Source organism: Phyllobates terribilis, unplaced genomic scaffold (assembly GCF_046119375.1).
Source record: "Phyllobates terribilis strain yellow unplaced genomic scaffold, ASM4611937v1 Scaffold_11__3_contigs__length_659146591, whole genome shotgun sequence".
NCBI classification, from domain to species: domain Eukaryota; kingdom Metazoa; phylum Chordata; class Amphibia; order Anura; family Dendrobatidae; genus Phyllobates; species Phyllobates terribilis.
Window position 1 is genome coordinate 162888425 of NW_027362771.1, and position 22896 is coordinate 162911320.

Here is a 22896-nt window from a genome sequence, read left to right on the forward strand (position 1 = left end):
AGGAAGCAAAAGAGAATACAGACATTACACCATGGGATCACAGCTGATTCTTTCTGAAGTAAAAAATTTTCATGCCTGTTTTTAAATAATTGTTATTGCTATAGCGCCAACATATTCTGCAGCACTTTACATTTCCGAGGGTAAAGAAGTCAATTGTGATTCCCTGCTGTAATGTCTGTCGAGTTTGCGCTTCTGGCATGTCAGACTGTCCATTTGACCCTTGTATGTTAATTTGTGGATTGCCTGCTGATTATGCCTTGCATTATCCCCTACGGTGTATAGTCTGCACAACTTGGAGAGCAAGTATTCAGTCTAATTAAAGAATGAGGGATTACCTTCTCCCAATCCTGTGGGAGAATTCCCTGAATGAGAGCTGTGTGATATAAAAGGGTCCTGCTTTTGTCTCCAGACTGACTCTTCAGGACATTAGCCCAGGAACCATGGCTCCAGCTGGTGGAATACAGATTTGCTCCACTGCCCATCACTGAACTCACAAAGACGTTTGGAGAACCCAGGTTGGGACAATTGGGTCACCTGGACACAACTCCCTGTGCTTGGTCAGCTTCCTAAGCTTGCCGCTACCTTCTCTCTGTGGGTGCCTGCCAAAAGCAGGGTGCTACTGGTTGGGGTAGTTGGCCCAGGATGTCACGGAGGTTTTAATCCCCAGCAAGACAGACAAATGGTGAGAGTGTCATTTGCACCATCTTGTGTACATGCTGGGAGGAATGTACTATGTTAACTGTTGGTGATACAATAAAGTATTACCGCAGTGTGTTACTGTCGCTCTGTGTTGTCTGAATAGTATTCTGCCCACAGGAAAGGAGTACAGGCATTCAGTGGGATGAGCCATAGCCGGTGTGGTCTGTCTAAAGCCAGCCAGGTCGGTGGATGAGAGCACCCACTGACCCTCGTGTCTCCACAAACTCCTTTAAGGCTGTTGCCACATGGCAACAGTACTTCTCTGACAAGGCATATGATCAAGAACATGTGTGACTTGCAGTCTCAACCATTTTATAGCTCCGATTTTGGGGCCTGGGCTACATTGCAAATTCTTGAAGCACTACTGATTGATTATAGCCATATAACGTCTGTCCAAAACAATAGAATAGTTTAAATCAATCAAGTGTCAACTACAGTCCACCAATTTGCATACAATTCATTCAGTAGCACTACAAAAAGTCACAGTGCAGCCCAGCCAAGTTTGCCGACAAGTCGCTTGTATTTAAAACTTTTGGCAATTATGTCACTTGTGAACAGCGATAGAAAATTCAAAACATTTAGAAACATATGATTAAATATTGCAGTAAGAATTTCCCAATTTTACAAATGTTTTGAAAAGTACTGCCTGCTCCAGGGAACCTACAGTAGGCATTCTTGGTTAGATCTGCCATTGGGAGAGGCATGAAAAATGTCTGCTCAAAAAATACTTTGGGACTTATAACATCTCTGTGGCTGGATGCTACTTCCCAATGCTTGGTGACTCATCTAAGAGGAGTAATTAATAGTGTTGAGCGAACGTGCTCAGATAACGTGCTATCCGAGAATGCTCTGGTGTTATTAGCAGAGCACGCCAAAGATACTCTGATAACACCAGAGCATGTTCGGACAGCACGTTATCCGAGCACATTCGCTCAACAGTCACTACTAGCGATGATCGAGCGTGTTCTATTAACCCCTTCGGCAAGCACGCTCGGGTGCTCTGAGTATTTTGGCATGCTCGGCGTTTCTTTCAATGGCGCCACGCCTGCAAGTGTCATGGCTGTTTGCCTGTCAATCTCTGCCTGTGTCACAGCTGTCAAACAGCCATGACCACTGCAGGCGCAGCAACATTAAAAAGAAATGCCGAGCACGCCAAAATACTTGGCAAGCACCAAAGCGTGCTCGCCGAAGGGGTTAATAGAACATGCTCGATCATCACTAGTCATTACCTATCATGGGGATAGGTGATAGATTAATGGTGGTTGAGTATTGTACGAGACTGTCTATACCAGTCCCATAGTCTTTGAATGGAGCAATAGATATGCACAACCAATGCTCAATTTCAGCTAAGAATAGTTTAAGAGGCAATGGTCTTTTTAGCTAGCAGGATGGGGCTGACATTTTCTGATCTTATAGATTTAATTTGACCTACCTGCTTTTATTATTAATTTAATACATAGATGTACATTTTCCTCTGCAATTGAGGATGTATTCTTGGCAGTTGCTGGATTGCACGCATAATATATTACTTCATATAAAGACTTCACTTTAGGAGAGGAGTGCTTCCCTTTCTGGTGCTGTTCTATGAAATAAGAGAAGCGGAGGAGCAGGGAGAAGAAGTACCAGTGGTGCAAAGGGGAACCATCGAATGGAAGTCTCCCAAGTCCAATATACTCCACAAATAAGTAGAGAAGGTGCAAGAATGACCATGCAGAAGTGTGGCTGTTGGAATAGTGAAACATTAGAGAGCGACAAACATGCTATCTAGATAGTTTGTAATACTGGAAATGAATGTATTTTATAAATGAGCTGCATCCAATAAGTCAAAAAGGTCTCCATAGGCAATCACTAAGATTTCTTGAAGGTACTGGGACTGCTTTAGACAAGTTTGTGAATACCTAACTGAGCTGAATTTGTACCGTTTTTGCTAACATTTTAAAAATAGTTATCCAATTTAAAAATATACACTTAAAATTTATTTACAATGAGTTGCTGGCAAAAAAAATACCACCAAAAACTGTACAATAGTTTCTCTACATATCCTTAGACTGATCATCTTCTTCCAGTTTCTTGATCTCACTTTTCAAACAGTTAATAGTTTCTCGGCTGGCTTTTAATCTCTCCTTCAACTCAGATATTTCAAAACTTGTCTTCTTCTTGGCAGTTTCTAATTTTTCTCTGGTTTTAGATTCCAGTTCTGTGACTAAAAATAGCAACAATGAATTAATTTAAATTATCACCAAAAGTAAGTAAATTCATATTTATATAATAATCTCAGAGGGTTGTCATTAAAGGGGCTTTCCACTACTATTTGAATCTCTTTTATAGGTCCTAAATAGTCTTAAAAATATTTTAGAGAAGCAATTGTTATTACCTATGTAGCCACTATGAGCGCATCTCTGAGGGTCACATAACCCTTTCTTGTTATACAGGCACTTCTTCATGTCTATTACTTCTGATCTGGGCACCAGAATTGGATGAAATTAAAATGGCACATCACTGATGAGTGGAGTGGGGTAGGGGCCTTTCATTGATTGACATGGTGTCCGAGCACGCATGCTCAGATGTCAAATTTCACTCTCCTCTAAACTGGCCCCTTCAGCTGACAAGCATTGATCAGTACTGGGATTGGCTTTGTAATGAGAAGGGGCTGACGCTCCAAAGCATCATCAGGTTCAGTGCAAAGGACAGTGAAGTCTGACACCTGAGCTTGCAGATATGTGGTACAGACTGACTGCCGATGCTCTGGAGAGCCAGCCACTTCAATTAACAAGCACTGCGATATGCTTTCTATATGCTAAACAGAGCTCGTCAGCTAAAGGGGACAGCAAGATCAGGTAGAGGAGACAAGATTGAGCGCATATGCTCAGATCAGACACCTTGTCAATGATTGAAATTCAGCTTCACCCCCAGTGACTCCCCAGAGAAATTCATACATGCAGCGCAGATAATAGTATATTAGAAGAGAGACTATTAAGACTTATGAGAGGGGTGGAAAACCAATTTAATGTACTTTTATAACAAAGTAAAACTTACATTCTGTTTCATGTTTATATGCTCCAAGGGTTAACTGGCGGGATGTAGTTAAAAGCTGCTGCATCATAGCTGTAGGATCTTGGAAAATCTATAATAATAAAACAAGTTATTTTTTTGGGTACTAGATTGAAAATAGACAAAATATAGTTAAAAGGAGAGGTCCAGGACCATTTTATTTTTTTTACTATGAGCCTAAAATTTAGTTGCTAAGAGGCAATTACCTGCCTGATCAACCCATCACCGGCTCAGAGCAGTCACTGCTTTATCCTAATGGCGATTCACCAGCTCAAGGTCAACTGAGCTGCTCTTCTTTCGGACTGCTCTGCCGACGGGGCGTGACTGCATACATCATGTGTATTGACAGCCAGCTTTCCCGCAGTTAGGCAGCGGGGAGCAGGCTGTCAATCAGTATGACGTGGGCAGTCAAGACCAGTCAACAGATCATAGTGGTTAAGAAACCGCTGCTCTGTCAACAGAATCCGCTGAACGGCCCGCGGGAGCGGTCTCTGACCACTCTGTGCTGGCGGAGATCAACGCCGTGCACAAAAAGCAGGCAGTTAACAACTAGCTGCCTGTTAGTTCTTCAGCCTACAGTGAAAAAGATCCTAGTTACTTACCGGTAACGGGATTTTACAGAGCCCATGACAGCACCACCTGAGAGAGGGTATCCGCCCACCAAGGACAGGAACCTACTGAATAAAAAGGCGGTACCTCTCTTCCGCATCAGTTTTTGTTTCAGAGCATGAGAGGGCCTACGAAAACAGGTTAATACATAACCGCCACCTCAACATTAGTAATAAATACCTTAAAAAGTGCACACCATAGTGATAAAGGGGAGGGAATTAATAGGGTGCTGTCATGGGCTCTGTAAAATCCCATTACCAGTAAGTAACTAGGATCTTTTCCCCTTCTCCCATGACAGCACTACCTGAGAGATTTATAGAGATCAGACAGCAGAGGGAGGGATCACCGCTTGCAACACCTTCCTACCAAAGGACAGATCAGTAGAAGAGGAAAGGTCAAGACGGTAATGTTTGTAAAATGTAGCGGGGGATGACCAAGTTGCCGCCTTACATATGATGTCGATGGGCACATCCGCCTTCTCAGCCCAGGAAGCAGCTACCGCTCTGGTGGAGTGGGCCTTCAGGTTCTCTGGAACCGGCTGATTGCTAGAAGAGTAGGCTAAGGTAATAGTATCCCTGACCCATCTAGCTATGGTCCCTCTTGTAACCTTAAGTCCTTTCCTAGCCCCCTGAAAGGATATAAATAAGGCATCACTCTTCCTCCAGGCTTTTGTCACCAAATACTGGACTAACACCCTACTAACATCTAAGGTGTGAAGCTTATGTTACTCAGAATCCCTAGGATTAGGATAGAAGGAAGGGAGAGTGATTACTTGCGTCCTATGGAATTTGGAGGCTACCTTCGGAAGATAGGCTGGGTCTGGTCTTAAGATTACTCTATCCGTACATACTTGAGTGAATGGATGGTTAACCGTGCGTGTAAGTCACTGACTCTACGAGCTGATGTCAGGGCTACCAGTAGGGCAGTCTTTAAAGTTAGAACTTTTTCTGAAACTTCCTCTAAGGGCTCGAAGGGAGGTTTGGTTAGTGCCTCCAGAACCAAATTAAGGTCCCAAGGAGGCATCCTTGGAGTAGGAATAGGTCTGGACCTATCACAAGCTTTATTAAATCTAATGATCCACCTATCCGCCGCCAAGTCATAATTATATAATGCCCCCAGAGCTGATACTTGTGTACCTTAAGAGTACTGGTGGCTAGTCCCATGCTTAACCCCTTCTGGAGGAATTCTAGTATGGCCTCAATAGGAATCCTCCCTTTGGCGGACTGCCCCGAGGTAGACAGGAACTTAGCCCAGGTTCTACCATAGATCCTAGTTGTTACCGGCTTTCTACTTGTCAGTAGGGTAGTAACCAGATCCGGAGAAAACCCCCTTTGCGTCAATAGCGACCTTTCAAAATCCAGGCCGTCAAATGCAGGCCCAATCTTTGGGGATGACAGACTGGGCCCTGCCTGAGGAGATCTGGGATGTCCGGAAGAACCCATGGATCTGCTTGGGACATTCTCTTCATCCAAGTGAACCATGGTCTCTTGGGTCAGAACGGGGCGATCAATATAACCCTCGCCCTTTTCCTCTCGGATCTTCCTCAGGATAGTAGGGATCAGTATTAAAGGGGGAAAGGCATAGGCTAGAGTAAAATTCCAAGGAATTTTCAGAGCGTCCACCGCAAATGCCCCCTCTTTTGGATTCAGGGAGCAAAAGATTTCGGTCTTCCAATTGTGTCTGTTTGCAAACAGATCTATTTGGGGCTGTCCCCATCGGCCCACAATCTGCTGAAATACGGCTGGATTCAATTCCCCCTTGTTTTAAGATGTGACGACTCAGGAAATTGGCCTTTACGTTCTCTTCTCCTTTTATATGCAGCGCCGAGAGCGTGAGCAGCTGACTCTCGGCAAACCTGAAGATCTGATCCGCTACTAACATCAGAGGGAGAGACCTGGTACCCCCCCTGATGATTGATGTAGGCGACTGTCGATCTGTTGTCTGACATTATCCGGATGTGATGACCCCGAAGAACAGGACTGAACTTTATTAGAGCATTTTTGGCTGCCAACAGCTCCTTCATGTTGGAAGAGAGACTTGTGTCGCTGTCCGACCAGAGGCCTTGTACAGAACGATCTCTTAGGTGAGCTCCCCAGCCTTCTGCACTTGCGTCCGTTGTAATTGTATCCGACACCTGGAAGGTCCAAGGAACCCCCAAAGATAGATTGACTGGAGATCTCCACCAGTCCAGGGAGTTTATTACAACCTCTGGAAGAGATATTTTCCCATTCAGGCGAACTTTGAGCCGCCTGTCTGCCGCCAGGATCTCCTGTTGAAGACATCTGGAATGGTACTGGGCCCACTGAACCGCCGGGATGCAAGATGTCATTGTACCCAACAGAGACATTGCATTCCTCAGGGTCATGGTCGGATTGCTGATAACCCGAGATATTAGGGATCCGATCTTCAGCTTCTTTTCCTCTGGTAGAAGACAGGTTTGGTTTTCTGAGTTCAGAATGAGACCCAGGAAAGACTGGACCCGCTTTGGTTCCAGCCTTGACTTCTCTAAATTTAACAGCCAACCCAGGCGTTTTAGACTGGCCATGACGTCCGCCAGGGCTAGAGCACAGAGTTGTCTTGATCTGCCCACTACTAAGAAGTCGTCCAGATAAGGGATGACCAGAATATCTCTTTCCCTCAAATGTGCTGTGACCTCCAGGATAATTTTTGTGAAGACTCTCGGCGCCATGGAAATGCCAAAGGGAAGAGCTGCGAACTGAAAATGTCTTACGTGCTTGCCGAACTGTACAGCCACCCTCAGAAACTGTTGATGATCTGCCAAGATCGGGACGTGGTAGTAGGCGTCCTTCAGATCAAGGACGCACATATAACAGTCCGGAAATAGCATCCTTATGGCCGACTTTATTGTTTCCATTTTGAAAGGCTTGTAGATTAAATGGTTGTTCAGCTTCTTCAAGTTGGCAATGGTCCTGAAGGAGCCGTCCGGCTTCTTTATTAGGAAGAGAGTTGAATAGAATCCCCTTCCTTGCTCGGGTGCAGGTGTTTCCACCAGAACCCCCTTCACGAGCTGAGAGAACTTCCTGCTGTAAGGCTATCTGCTACGCTAGACCCCTGGGGGCTGAAATTTTGACGGTGTTCCTGGGCCTGCTCTTGAACTCCAATGTGAGCCCCCTCCTGATTATCCCTAAGATCCAAGAATTGGATGAAATTTTCTCCCAGGCAGGCAGGAAGTGGTACAACCTTCCTCCCACCTGGGCGGGGAACTGTCACTTAGGGGCCTTCTTATTCTCGGAGGAGGGACCCCCGAACATGAAGCCTCTGTTATAAGGCTTCCTGTCTTTCCAGCTACCTTGGTCTCTGGGAGCTTTACTGCGACTGTACTTCCTCTTCCGAAAGGAGCTTTTAAACTGGGAACCAGACACAGTGGAAAACCCATGTATTTTGTCTGCGGCCTTATCCAGGATGTCATCTAGACCTTTGCCGAACAGGAAGTCCCCCTCACAAGGGATTGAGCATAGTTTAGTCTTTGATTTCACATCCCCTGGCCAGCTCTTGAGCCATAAATGCCCTACGAGCTGCATTAGAGAGATTTGCAGACAGGGCAGCCAGCCTCACTGAATCTGCTGATGCGTCTGCCAGGAATGCAGCCGCCCCCTGCACAAGAGGAAGGTCCGACAAAATCTTCTTCGAGACATTCCCCCTAATCTGGTCTTCCAACTGTTGAAGCCAGATCATCATAGATCTAGCGGTGCAGGTGGCTGCCACTGCCGGTTTAAGGGCCCCTGCTGACGACTCCCAGGCTTGTTTAAGGAAAGACTCCACTTTTTTATCAAGCGGGTCTTTCAAGGCCCCTAAATCCTCAAAGGGCAGAGTGGATCTTTTTGAGGACTTTGCAATGGCCACATCAATCTTAGGGGTTTTGTCCCATTTAGCCGCATCCTCTTCCTCAAAGGGATATCTCCGCTTAGAGGAGGAAGGCAGCTGACCCTTCTTCGTTTTTTTCCATTCCCTTTCTATAAGCGATCTGATCCGCTCATTACCCGGGAATGTGCGTCTCTTCCTCTGGTCCAAGCCCCCGAACATAACATCCTGGACTGTTCTGGGAACTTTGGTATCAGTAATACCCATAGTCACTCTGACGGCCTTAACTAGTCTCTCAGTATTATCTACCGAAAAACAAGGCCTGCCCCCCCCATCATCATCCGAAGATTCCGATGATGAGGAGAGATTAGAGGAGGAAGGCAGTTCTCTTGTAAAACGGGACTCTACCGATTCCTTTGATTCTGAGGAAACTAGTTTTTGCTTATTCTTCCTGCGTGAGGTTAAGCTTTTTAAAGAATCCCTGACTTCTGTCTGGATCAGATTCTTTAATTCCATAGAAAACCTGGGGGACTCTTCCGCTATGGTTTTCTGAATACAGTCCGCACACAGGTTTTTGACGTAGGAGGTGGGAAGACTGATTTTACATAAAGCACACTCCTTGTTTTTACTCTTAGAACTACACTTCTTTGGCTCCTAACACCCCAAGAATTGAAAGGAGAAAAAGAGAGGAAAACAGAGAAGAGCACATTACTCAAGGTGAGACTTTCACGAAGATCACTCACCACACTGCCGTTCAGACTAGGGTACCAGAGGTGGTGGTTGCCGTTCACATGAGGGCTCCCATCTGGCGGAGGTGGACTGAAGAGGTCTTTTCTGACCGGTTCTGCCGGAACTCGTACGCCCTCCACTGCTGTGGCTTTGGTGATGGGAAGATTCTCGATGTTCCAGTGGCTTAAGCTGCTTGCGCTGCTTTGGCGGCTGTGGCTGCTGCTGTACCTCCTGTGGTGGTGACAGCTGCTGCCCAGGTGACTGCGGCTTCTCATTCATTATGGCGGGGATGCAGACACCGCCATCCTGATTGCTCCCCATCCTTAAAAAGCAGTAGGGCTCCACCTCCTTTAGGCTGCTCATTCTCTTTCCTTAATTATTCCTATTCCTTTTTTTTTTCTTCTTAAAACTTGGGCAGCTGGCGCGCTACACCGCAGATCCTCCTCCTTCTGCGCGTGCGCAGCCCAGCGGCACCCGGCGCGCCTGCAGCGGGATGTCGGAATCCCACCCGCGCATGCGCAGACCCGGCTTCCGGCGCACTCAGTGATAGGGCGCATCACCATCCCGCGCGTGCGCAGCCCGGGCTTCCGGCGTGCTAAGTCACAGGGTGCGACGCGACCCCCACGTGCGCAGACCCGGAAGACCTGCCGGTCGGCGCGCTCAGTCTAGTCCATTGTGAGGCGCAGATCCGGCCGCGGGACTCGGCGCACGTGGGGAGGACTCCGGAAGGCAGCCCCCCACACACGCAGACCCGGGCAGCAGCCAGATGGGCTGAGAACAGGGGCCATCTGCTGCTTCCACGGCCTCCAGGCCGCACCGACCCCGGAATCCACGGTCCAGGTACGTGAGGTACCACCTGGCGAGGCTCCCATCAAGGACAGGAACCAAAACTGATGCGGAAGAGAGGTACCGCCTTTTTATTCAGTAGGTTCCTGTCCTAGGTGGGCGGATACCCTCGCTCAGGTGGTGCTGTCATGGGAGAAGGGGAAAAAATTAATAGTCCTGGATAACCTTTTTAACTCCTATGCACTGCTTACATCACAGGCTGAGCACAAATTGCATATAATAATCACTGGGATTGTGAATCCGAGAAAATTCGTAACAGTGATTCAGCTTGGTACAATCCCTGGTGAAGCTTTTTATGTGCGTATTAAAAGGTTTGTCCAGGATAGAGTAGTGGAAGAAAAAGCTAAAATGAAAGCCAACTACTACACAGAATGGGACAATGTGAAAGCAACAGGAGACAAGCTACTTATTACTAGAAGAGAAGTCTCAGACGGTTCAATCCCTGAGAACAGCATGAGAAGTTGAAACCCATACAAACATCCTGGCCTGGACCCCTGTTTGGCTTTGTAGCTGCCATAAAATGCTCTATTAGATTCCTTATGAATTCCTGAAAAGCAATGCTTCTAATGGAGAATACCTCCTTATATATTTGGCATCCAGCGTACCTTTGTGAGTGACAGCTGTGCCCATAGTGTTGCTGCTAGACAAATAACTGCATACTGTAAGTGATTATCACTAGTGCACAGGTTTTCTCCCATATAGACAGAGAAGGTTTCTTACCATTTCATCATAAAACTCTGAAACAACTGTCTTTTTCCCCAGCATGGCATTTGTGTCCGACTGAAATAACTTTAGCAAATGATACAAAGTGACCTAAACAGACAAAAATATATAAAAAAAAGTTAGCAAAAAAAGTGTACCTACAGTTGTAGTCAACATGACTGGCACCCGATCGCTTTTTATCAAGTCAATATTTTCAGAAATAGGTGGATACGGACCATCTATGTTCTATTAGAATATTTTAACATGCTCAGGTACAGTCAACAAGAAGTTGTCCCGTCTTCATACATGCATTTATAAAAAAAAAAAAAGAAATGAAAAAGAGTAAATGACATGGAATAAAAGACTCCCTTCCCTAATACTTGGCTACACAACTTTTTGTAACAATGACAGCTTCTAAATGTTGCCAGTATTCATCTGTGAGCTTTTTGTGCCTGTCTGTGGGTAGTGTCTTCCACTACAACTCTCAAGCTCCTGAATGTTTGCAGAGTTTCTTGTCCCAATAGCAGATTTTGGATTGAGATAAGGCAGAGGTCCCCAACCGCCGGTCCGCGGACCAGGACCGGGCCGTTGGGGTTTTTCAGCCGGTCCGCGGCACCGCCACAGACAATCACTAAACATTGACAGTGTGCTCTGGTCTGCGGTGGCTCAGAGCACACTGTGTGGGGTGGATGCTGCCCGCTGTTCTAGACTCCCGCAGGGTAGACCTGTAGAGGACCTGTGATGACATCAAGGTACATAACTGTGATGTCACCACAGGTCCTGAAGCAGGATGAAGCAGGGGCGGAACTACCGCCCGTGCAGCCGGTTCATTGAACGGGGGCCCCGAGGGAGAGGGGGCCCCTCCAGCCTCCAGCAGGGCCGCCATCAGGGCATGACTGCCCTGACTCCAGTATGGGGCCCGGCCGGTAGGAGCCCCCTCGGAGCCCCCCTCTTGTGCGTCTCTCTCCTCATGGGGCCCCCGGCCCCATGCAAAGCGCCGGGTCCAGGACATCTCATAATTCCTCTGACTTCCGGTCATGTGACGGCGCCGTCACATGACCGGAAGGCAGGAGAACCTGGTGTCAGCAATTTGGACGAGCGCCAGGATTCTGCAGGGATCGCATGGGGGTAAGTATAACAAGTTTTATTTTTTTTTAAATACAATTAACTAGGGGTGGATGAGAGATGCGCGCGGGGGGGTGGATGAGAGATGCGCACGGGGGGGGGTAGATGAGAGAAGCGCACGGGGGGGGGTAGATGAGAGATGCGCACGGGGGGGTTGGATGAGAGATGCACGGGGGGGTGGATGAGAGATATGCACAGGGGGGGGTGGATGAGAGATATGCACGGGGGGGGGTGGATGAGAGATATGCACGGGGGGGTGGATGAGAGATATGCACGGGGGGGGGGTGGATGAGAGATATGCACGGGGGGGGGGTGGATGAGAGATATGCACGGGGGGGGTGGATGAGAGATATGCACGGGGGGGGTGGATGAGAGATATGCACGGGGGGGGTGGATGAGAGATATGCACGGGGGGGGTGGATGAGAGATATGCACGGGGGGGGGTGGATGAGAGATATGCACGGGGGGGGGTGGATGAGAGATATGCACGGGGGGGTGGATGAGAGATATGCACGGGGGGGGTGGATGAGAGGTGCACGGGGGGGGTGGATGAGAGGTGCACGGGGGGGGTGGATGAGAGGTGCACGGGGGGGGTGGATGAGAGGTGCACGGGGGGGGTGGATGAGAGGTGCACGGGGGGGGTGGATGAGAGGTGCACGGGGGGGGTGGATGAGAGGTGCACGGGGGGGGTGGATGAGAGGTGCACGGGGGGGGTGGATGAGAGGTGCACGGGGGGGGGGTGGATGAGAGATGCACGGGGGGGGTGGATGAGAGATGCACGGGGGGGGTGGATGAGAGATGCACGGGGGGGGTGGATGAGAGATGCACGGGGGGGTGGATGAGAGATGCACGGGGGGGGTGGATGAGAGATGCACGGGGGGGGTGGATGAGAGATGCACGGGGGGGGTGGATGAGAGATGCACGGGGGGGGTGGATGAGAGATGCACGGGGGGGGTGGATGAGAGATGCACGGGGGGGGTGGATGAGAGATGCACGGGGGGGGTGGATGAGAGATGCACGGGGGGGGTGGATGAGAGATGCACGGGGGGGGTGGATGAGAGATGCACGGGGGGGTGGATGAGAGATGCACGGGGGGGGTGGATGAGAGATGCACGGGGGGGGTGGATGAGAGATACACGGGGGGGGTGGATGAGAGATGCACGGGGGGGTGGATGAGAGATGCACGGGGGGGGTGGATGAGAGATGCACGGGGGGGTGGATGAGAGATGCACGGGGGGGGTGGATGAGAGATGCACGGGGGGTGGATGAGAGATGCACGGGGGGTGGATGAGAGATGCACGGGGGGTGGATGAGAGATGCACGGGGGGTGGATGAGAGATGCACGGGGGGTGAGAGATGCACATGGGGGGGTTATGTTTACATAACTTTGTTGCCTTATGAAGGGCGGGGGGGGCCCCAAAAATTTCTTGCACAGGGGCCCACTACAGTCTGTGTCCGCCCCTGGGATGAAGTAAATGCAGCTGAACAGCAGCTGTCAGGACAGCTGCCCTGTCCTGCTGCAGGGCGTGATGGGGCCTCAGTGATGCGGCTCCTGGCACAGCACATTATGTGGGGCTCCTGGCGGGGACCTGGTCTACACTATATGATAAGTATGCACTAAACTCCAAATCCCTCCATTACCCCGCCCCCATATGACCAAAGCCCCGCCCACCCCACCCCCTCCTTGCTGGGCCATGGAAAAATGATCTTGCTTCAAGCCGGTCCCTGGTGCAAAAAAGGTTGGGGACCACTGAGATAAGGTATTAATGATGGTCAGTTTAAAGGGACACTCAGCACAGAATGATCGTTCAAACCATGCACACTCGGTGCATCATGGCAAGGCCAATCATTTAGCTAGACTTTCGCACCATTTCCAACCCCCCTCTTAGATTGACGGCATTAGCTTCATAAAGCAAGAGAAGGGCAGAGATATATGGAAACCAAGCAAGTGGGAAGGTGTAGCTAGATGTTTGGCCACAGTATGATGCACTGAGCGCCTGTACTTTGTTTGAACAGTCATTCTGTGCACCTTCACACCTACGTGTTCTCCCTCTATCTCCATCCCTTCCCAATCTTCTTTGATTGACAGCTCTGGCTTCATAAAGAAGAAAAAAAAAAAAAAACGTCACCTCCTAGTGCTTGCCATCTTTCATTAACTTTTTGCCAAGCAAAACTTGGAAAGTCTTATTTTTGTGGGGGTTTTTTCACGGCTGTGGAGTCAGTAAGCCAAACCTCTGACTCCTCAATTTCCCTGACTCCCGGCTCCATGACTCCTACACCACAGCGCTACCTCACTACTCAGCATGTACATAAAGTGCAGCACAGATTCATCTCCACTAAAAGCCGAGATCCTTACATCAGTAACAGAACAGACATTTATAGGACGTTTCATAACTTTCCCAAATTCTAATGAAAACATTTACAGGACATACTGCATTGTACTAATAAACCTAATTTATTGTATATTTTAGGAGTCGGTCCATTTTATACAGACTCCGATTCCACAGCACTGTTTCTTGCGCATAAAAGAAAAACAGATGAGATACAAATGGTAAAAATGGCAACTCAGACTTTAACTTTATGAAAAACAGTCAAGACAAGAGTACTTACAGGTCGTTCATTTGGATCAATAAAAAATATTTTTATGATTATCTCAAATTCACCCCATCCAGTCTCAGTAATTTCATAAGGTGGCTTAGTAACAACTAAAAAATAAAGAACATAAAAGGAATTACAAATAAAATACCTTTTTTAGTGAAAAACAGTATTGCCCAAGTTGTGACTTGAACTTCCCCCCACAGGTCACTTCACAGATGCTGGCAGCTGCATATTTTACTGTGCCCTAGTAGCACCAAATCATTTGCAGCATTAGAACATACTAGGGATATAGTCACATATTACTGGTGCTGACGTCAGGGATAGACTGGGGCTGAAATTTAGCCCTTGCATCTGAAAGCACACAGACCCATACCGTCACCGAGCCACAGATGGGGGTCTCTATTGCTAATATTACCCTGCCTGGAGGTAATCAAGGTTTACTACAAGACAAATATTTCTAATAATAGGGGTCTTAGAAATATTGGTCTTGTAGTAAATTTTGATTACCTCCGGCCCTGGCTGACTTCAACCTTTTTCTTTTTTCAAAGGCAACTTTTCAGTTTTTGCATCTCCACCTACAAAGAGCCATCATTTTTTTTTTCTATTGGCATAGCAGTATCAGGGCTTGTATTTTACAGGGACTGTGAAATCAGCATTTGAGTGTGGATGCTCTTCTGAAGTCTGTCACTCCAGGTCTATTCCCCGCCCAGCGCTGCCTATCCCTGACAGCCTCTATGCAGGGTGACTTCATGCAAAGGAGCAGGAGGACGCATCACTAGGTGAGGAATAGAGCTGGGGTGACAGAGGCTTGGGAATAGCTTCAATGCACAGAAGCACTTCAGCCTCATTTGCTTACAATTCAATTACCCATTTCTCTGTAACGGAGGAGAGGACTGGCCATGTAAGATATTGCTGGGCTAGTCTTTGAAAGAGCTACATGTGAAAATAAATAGTTTGGGGGGAATCCCTCTGACAGATTTCCTTAACCAGATGTTTTCCTTTTTAAAATACAACAGATGTTTAGTCATGCTGAGATATAAAGTAACTTGCAACCTACAAGACATTGGGATTTAACAATATACCTCTTAAAGGATTTCCATAACTTTCATGCAATTTAAACTGAATTTTCTTCACATAGGCAGACATGTCCTGAAAGTATAAAGAAATGCAACATCAGTCTCTGTCCAACTTGCGATTGGGTGGGGTTAGCATTGTAAAATATATGAAGGATGCAAACCTTTATCAACTTTTTTATTTTATGTCACTATTGTAGATATAGAAAACATCTCACAAAAACAAAGAATTGTCTTACTGGTACCTCATTACGGTAGGGTTTGACATAAACCGTCCACTGGTGAGTATGCCCATCTTCTTCTCTCTTCTTCCCAAAGTAACGTGCAACATTTCCGTAGACGATAGGTTTTACAATTGTAACTCCCTAAATTGGGAAAACAGAATTAAAGAAGCACTCCTCCTTCCCCCATCAAAGTTTTTATATTGCAGTCATCATATTATATAGCATTGTGTACTTACAATTGCTCATTTTGCTTTTCTACCCAACTAATTCTCTTTTCCATTAGGTCTATGACATCAGGTGATTAAAAACTGACCAAGCGGAATCCTTCTAAGCTGTATGTAGAAACAGGAAGTCAATTCTCTGCATGAGTCACTGCAAAAGTCCCTAGGGTGGGGGGCAGCTGGGACAGGAGTTGAGGGGAATGATAAATGCAGGGAAAAGAGACCTCCTGTTTCTACCTAGAGCAGAGAAAAGAGAAGAATTAGCTGGGTACAAAGGCAAAATGAGAAATTGTAAGTACACAGTGCTATATAATATGATTGCAATATATTAGGAGATATATTAAAAACCTTGATAGGAAAAGTGCTTCTTTAAACAAAATACCAACATAGCATCCTATTAATGGAGACACGTTACCCAATAATGATAAAACAGGTTTTTGGAACACTATTCACATTGATGGTACATAACCGTTGTGGATTTTCATTCCAAAATCCACCAGTAGGAAATCAGACATGTCTGAACTTGGCTTTGGAGTCAGACAACTCAGCAGTTTGGAAATGTTCTTAGTGGATTCAGACAACCCAGAATTATAACAGACTCTCCTGGATGTTTATTTCACCTAGAAACTATGTTCCATATTTATTACAAACTAAGTGGGCCATAAAATGGCTTTACAAAACTGTTGCAAATGGATGCTGCGCTGTCAGCTCTGCGCAACAAGATATATGGAGAAAAAAAATCTAATTATAGTCACCATTAAAATTCCGTGGAAAAAAAAACCCTTAAAATATAATAAATTCCCCTAGGGTGTACTTATGATTGGCAAATTAGAATGCAAATCAGGCAGATCTACTGGTTTCAGCTCACAGCTCGGGCATATGGTCACCTTCACATGCAGCTAACACAAGGAAACACCCCAATAGAATGGTGGGAACGGGCGAACTCGCTTATAGACAGGGCTGTGGAGTCGGTATAAAAAGGACCAACTCCGACTCCTAAAATATACACTGCTCAAAAAAATAAAGGGAACACTCAAATAACACATCCTAGATCTGAATGAATGAAATATTCTCATTGAATACTTTGTTCTGTACAAAGTTGAATGTGCTGACAAAATCACACAAAAATCATCAATGGAAATCAAATTTATTAACCAATGGAGGCCTGGATTTGGAGTCACCCCCAAAATTAAAGTGGAAAAACACACTACAGGCTGATCCAACTTTGATGTAATGTCCTTAAAACAAGTCAAAATGAGGCTCAGTTTGGGGGGGGGCCTCCACGTGCCTGTATGACCTCCCTACAACGCCTGGGCATGCTCCTGATGAGGTTGTGGATGGTCTCCTGTGGGATCTCCTCCCAGACCTGGACTAAAGCATCCACCAACTCCTGGACAATCTGTGGTGCAACGTGACGTTGGTGGATGGAGCGAGACATGATGTCCCAGATGTGCTCAATCGGATTCAGGTCTGGGGAACGGGCGGGCCAGTCCTTAGCTTCAATGCCTTCATCTTGCAGGAACTGCTGACACACTCCAGCCACGTGAGGTCTGGCATTGTCCTGCATTAGGAGGAACCCAGGGCCAACCGCACCAGCATATGGTCTCACAAGGGGTTTGAGGATCTCATCTAGGTACCTAATGGCAGTCAGGCTACCTCTGGCGAGAAGCACATGGAGGGCTGTGCGTCCCTCCAAAGAAATTCCACCCCACACCATTACTGACCCACTGCCAAACCGGTCATGCTGAAGGATGTTGCAGGCAGCAGATCGCTCTCCACAGCGTCTCCCGACTCTGTCAGGTCTGTCACATGTGCTCAGTGTCAACCAGATTTCATCTGTAAAGAGCACAGGGCGCCAGTGACGACTTTGCCAATCCTGGTGTTCTGTGGCAAATGCCAAGCATCCTGCATGGTGCTGGGCTGTGAGCACAACCCCCATCTGTGGACATCAGGCCCTCATACCACCCTGATGGAGTCGGTTTCTAACCGTTTCTGCAGACACATGCACATTTGTGGACTGCTGGAGGTCATTTTGCATGGCTCTAGCAGTGCTCCTTCTGTTCCTCCTTGCACAAAGGCAGAGGTAGCGGTCCTGCTGCTGGGTTGTTGCCCTCCTACGGCCCCTCCATGTCTCCTGGTGTACTGGCCTGTCTCCTGGTAGCGCCTCCAGCCCCTGGACACTACGCTGACAGACACAGCAAACCTTCTTGCCACAGCTCACATTGATGTGCCATCCTGGATGAGCTGCACTACCTGAGCAACTTCTGTGGGTTGTAGAGTCCGTCTCATGCTACCACGAGAGTGAAAGCACAACCAACATTCAAAAGTGACCAAGACATTAGCCAGAAAGCACTGGTACTGAGATGTGGTCTGTGGTCCCCACCTGCAGAACCACTCCTTTATTGAGGGAGTCTTGATAATTGCCAATAATTTCCATCTATTGTGTATTCCATTTGCACAACAGCATGTGAAATTGATTGTCAATCAGTGTTGCTTTCTAAGTGGACAGTTTGATTTCACAGAAGTTTGATTTACTTGTATTTATATTCTGTTATTTAAGTGTTCCCTTTATTTTTTTGAGCAGTGTATAATAAATATGGTACAGTAGTTCAATGCAGTTTGTGGGGAATATTTTTTCATAAGAATTTGGGAAAGTTATGAAATGTCCTATAAAGGTCTGTCCTATTCCTGATCTAAGGGTCTAGACCAGGGGTCTCAAACACGCGGCCCGCGGGCCGCATGCGGCCCCTGAGGCTGCTTTATGCGGCCCGCAGGCACAGACCCCTTGATGATCCCGACCTGGTCCAGGAGGAGCCGCCGACAGCAGCGCTGAATTGCCACACAGAGACTGTTTCCCAGCACTGCATTTCCAATGCCAGCCGCTGGCCAATCAGAGGCCAGCAGCTGATATCTGCGTGTCGGCGCAGCGAGTATGACGTCATTGCCATATGCAGATGTCAGCTGCTGGCCTCTGATTGGCCGGCGGCTGGCATTGGAAATGCAGTGCTGGGAGACCGTCTCTGTGCGGCAATGCAGCGCTGCTGTCGGCGGCTCCTCCTGGACCAGGTCGGGATCGTCAAGGGGTCGGACTCTGTGGTGCCTGCGGGCCACATCTGCAGGAAGGCCGCCGAGGGAACGGAGGACAGGTGAGAATCATCTTTTTTTTTTTCTATTTTATGTGTGTGAAGAACAGCACAGGGGGCACAGAGCCACAACATGGGGACCGGGATGGGGCACAGAGCCACAAGAGGGGACCTGGATGGGGCACAGAGCCACAGGATGGGGACCTGGATGGGGCACAGAGCCTCAAGATGTGGACCTGGATGGGGCACAGAGCCACAAGAGGGGACCTGGATGGGGCACAGAGCCACAAGATGGGGCACATAGCCACAAGATGGGGACCTGGATGGGGCACATAGCCACAAGATGGGGACCTGGATGGGGCACATAGCCACAAGATGGGGACCTGGATGGGGCACATAGCCACAAGATGGGGACCTGGATGGGGCACATAGCCACAAGATGGGGACCTGGATGGGGCACATTAGTACAAGATGGGCGCCAGGATGGGGAACGTTGATACAGGATGGGGACCTGGATGGGGCACATAGCCACAAGATGGGGACCTGGATGGGGCACAGAGCCACAAGATGGGGACCTGGATGGGGCACAGAGCCACAAGATGGGGACCTGGATGGGGCACAGAGCCACAAGATGGGGACCTGGATGGGGCACAGAGCCACAAGATGGGGACCAGAGCCACAAGATGGGGACCTGGATGGGGAACATTGCCACAGGATGGGGACCTGGATGGGGCACATAGCCCCAAGATGGGGACCTGGATGAGGCAGATTAGTACAAGATGGGCGCCAGGATGTGGAACGTTGCCACAGGATGGGGACCTGGATGGGGCACATAGCCACAGGATGGGGACCTGGATGGGGCACATTAGTACAAGATGGGGACTTGGATGGGGAACATTACTACAAGATGTTTTCCATTATTACTATATGATGCTAATTCTAAGACAATATTACTGTATGTGGCCAATTGGGGGAAATAAAATTGTAAAAAAAATAAAATAAATCATGAAAAAATATTGGGCACTAAAAATGCTGTTTTATATGTAAACTAAAGTAAACACAAAAAAGTGCACGTTTATTATCGCCACATCCATAACGACCCAAGCCATAAAAAAATAAACACGGCAAAAATGTTCAAAAGGTGTATACAAAAAAAATGGTATCACTAAAAATGTCACATTGAACAAAGAATGCGGCCCCCCAAATTCAAATTTTTTCCATGTGCGGCCCATATACCCAGCCGAGTTTGAGACCCCTGGTCTAGACATTTAGCTGAGATGAATCTGTGCTACAGTAAATTTCTCACTTAAACATGAGCCATGTATGAGGGAGTCGGAGGTCTGGCTTACCGACTCCACAACCTTGCTTAGAGACATCTTCTTGCTTTCATATTAGTACTGCATAAACACCTATATTCACAATCTATATGTAATCAGGCTCAAATGCATGCAAATAGAGGGGTCCCTGGACGGAGTAGTTTGTTGCGGAACGAGCATCGGGTGTGATAGGACATCACCTCCACCTTGGCATGGTCACCCATATTGGAACTATGTGGGAATACTAAGGACTTGTTTATTATCTAAGACCACTGTGATTCTTTTGGCATAGAATGGAGGTCTGTTTACTTTATTTTCCAATATATTTTTTGGCTATTAGGTTAATCTATATAATCTACCATTGCTGTAAATTGACTGATCAATTGGTATATAATATTGTATTTATTTATTACCTACCAATGCCTTATGTTCAGCAGTCTGAGGGGGTGCAACCGATGCATTCACTTTGCTTACCCCCATTTATTTCATTCATTTATGCTACAAAGTCAGTGATTTACTTATGTGTGTACCCCATAGATATAGATATTATTCATAGAGATATAGATAGATAGATAATAAATAAATATATATTTATTATCTATCTATGAGCCAACTATCTATAATATAACCGGCCAAGCGTCCCTCTGTCTGAAGCCTCTATAGACTGCGCATGCAAGATGGGCAGTCTGGCTCCAGACAGAAGAACGCATCCAGCCGTTACATGTAAGAGGAGTGTATGGTGTCAGAGATTGCGGTATGCGTAGACACTGAACGCATACCGCGATCTCCAGCGCCATACTCACCTGACCGGGAGGAGCGTTGCCGCGGCACCTCTCTTCTGGCCGGAGACCGGGGGCGGAGTGAAGGCTTCGGAATCAGCACATGCTCATAGCACTGTATGGGCACGCACGTACTCCGGCGTCGCACTCCTCCCCCGGCCTCTGGCAGAACAGGACGCCGCAGCGCTGGAGCACAGGGAAGAAAGGCGAGTATAAGTGTTTATTTTTTTTGTATGTGTGTAGAGGAGTACAATGCATACCAGGACTGGGGGGTGAGGGGTGCCATGCATACCAGGATGGGAGACCATATACCAATGAAAATGCTCGCCACCCGGGCGTAGAACGGGCTCAATGGCTAGTGTATTTATATTTCCAATGGCTTTTTATTACCGGCATCTTCCATTCTTATATCTTTTGTTGTACTGTGTGTTTCTATTGATTTTATTGGCCTCTTACATATTAGTAGTGCAGCACCGCTGCTGCCTCTTACTGAAAATCTGTAATATTTGGCAACGGAGGTCCACAGGTAACAGATCTCACACACCTGGTTAATTGGGATTACTGGACCATTGAATGTGAAGCTCCACCATGTATCTTACACACTTCTATAGCGCTTTACAGAGGTCAGCATCGCTGTCCCCATTGGGACTTTACCTTACAAGTACAGAAAGCCGCTGATCATTTCTTTCCATTCATACCATGGGAAAGGTGGTGGTCTCTGATGACCTCATATACATAAGGTACAAGTGCCGGATGGAGGTTGTAGTCCAGGCTGCACTCAGCCCGTGTGTGGAGCTGTAGTGCTCTGTGTGCAGAGCACACGCCTCTCTTTGTTCCTATGCCGGCTGCACACATGCCGACCGCCAGCAGCACAAAGTCGTTTAACCCCATTGTAAGCAGGTGCCGAGCGCCCAGTGCCCGCTGCCGGGCAGACGACACCCAGACACAGCCTCCTGAGGGGTCTGGGACCCCTGCAGGGCCGGCTACATAGGAGGGTCCTGGCCCCCTCACCTTAACTCTCCCTCCGGAGTCCGGGCCGAATTCAGCCATCCTCTTGAACATATTGGAGCGGGAGGCGGCCGGGGAGGGGCAGGAGCAGCTCACGGACGAGCCAGCGCCACTCACCGCAGGAGACGACCGGACAGCGGCCAGAAGAAAGCGCACACCGTACAAAGAGCTGCGGGAATGTCAGTGTCAGACTCCGTGATCCGAGCGCTGATACAAACCTTCTGCGGCACTCGAAACCCTCCTATTTCATTATGACAATGGTACAGTCCAGACGCTAACGCGCCCGCCCAGTGCCTGAGGAGGGGGAGGAGCGACGTCGTGACGTACGAGGCAATGCATTGGACTGTTCCGGCTCTGCCTACGGGAATAACAGAGACGGGTTAATAAAAACGGCTAGCATCTGCCCATTGTACCCAGGCTGCACCGCTGTCATGTTATTATTATTATTATAGCGCCATTTATTCCATGGCGCTTTACATGTGTTGCATGAGCCTTTGAGGATTGGGGGTGAATTCTGAATGGGTGCCATGAGCAACTACTCTTTTTCTTTGCAGGGGTTTTGAGCTCTTTTCAGCTTCGCCGTATGGCTTCGTTCACACTAGTACTGTAGCGTCAATTTATAATGCGGTGCTGGATGTGTATGGGAATCAATTAATCTGTAAGGCTCTGCTCATATGACCAGTTGTCATCCTTTTACAACAGAACGAAAAGGTTTATAAATTAAATAAAAAATCAATTTATAAATAGACACTTTCTAGTTTTGCTTTGTTTGTGACCGCTGCTTTCAGTAGAGGTCTCTGATCACTTCTCTTCTTCTGGGCAGGTGCAGCTCAAAATCACGGTGGCTCATTCGTTAGCATTTTTGCTTTGCATCACTGGGGTCCTGGGTTCAAATCCCACCAAGGAATAAATCTACAAGGAGTTTGTATGTTCTCCCATGTTTGTGTGGGTTTCCTCCGGGTTTTCTGGTTTCCTCCCACACACCAAGGACATACTAGGGAATCTAGACTG

General features: G+C 47.7%; 1 protein-coding gene across 2 annotated transcripts; it reads right to left on the minus strand.

The window, feature by feature from the left end:
* Positions 1–2652: 2652 nt before the first annotated feature.
* On the minus strand, positions 2653–22019 carry YEATS4 (YEATS domain containing 4). 2 transcript variants are annotated; one of them, XM_073651753.1, is made up of 7 exons: positions 21889–22019; positions 15500–15619; positions 15264–15330; positions 14194–14288; positions 10477–10569; positions 3736–3823; positions 2653–2902 (listed from the first exon to the last, which is right to left on the minus strand). In XM_073651753.1, exons 1-7 carry the CDS (start codon positions 21937–21939, stop codon positions 2733–2735), a joined length of 684 nt encoding a protein of 227 aa, XP_073507854.1. In that variant the 5' UTR covers positions 21940–22019; the 3' UTR covers positions 2653–2732. The 2 variants fall into 2 exon arrangements, with proteins under 2 accessions (XP_073507854.1, XP_073507855.1); XM_073651754.1 differs by lacking the exon at positions 15500–15619 and having other exon boundaries at positions 21889–21971.
* Between the last annotated feature and the right edge of the window lie 877 nt (positions 22020–22896).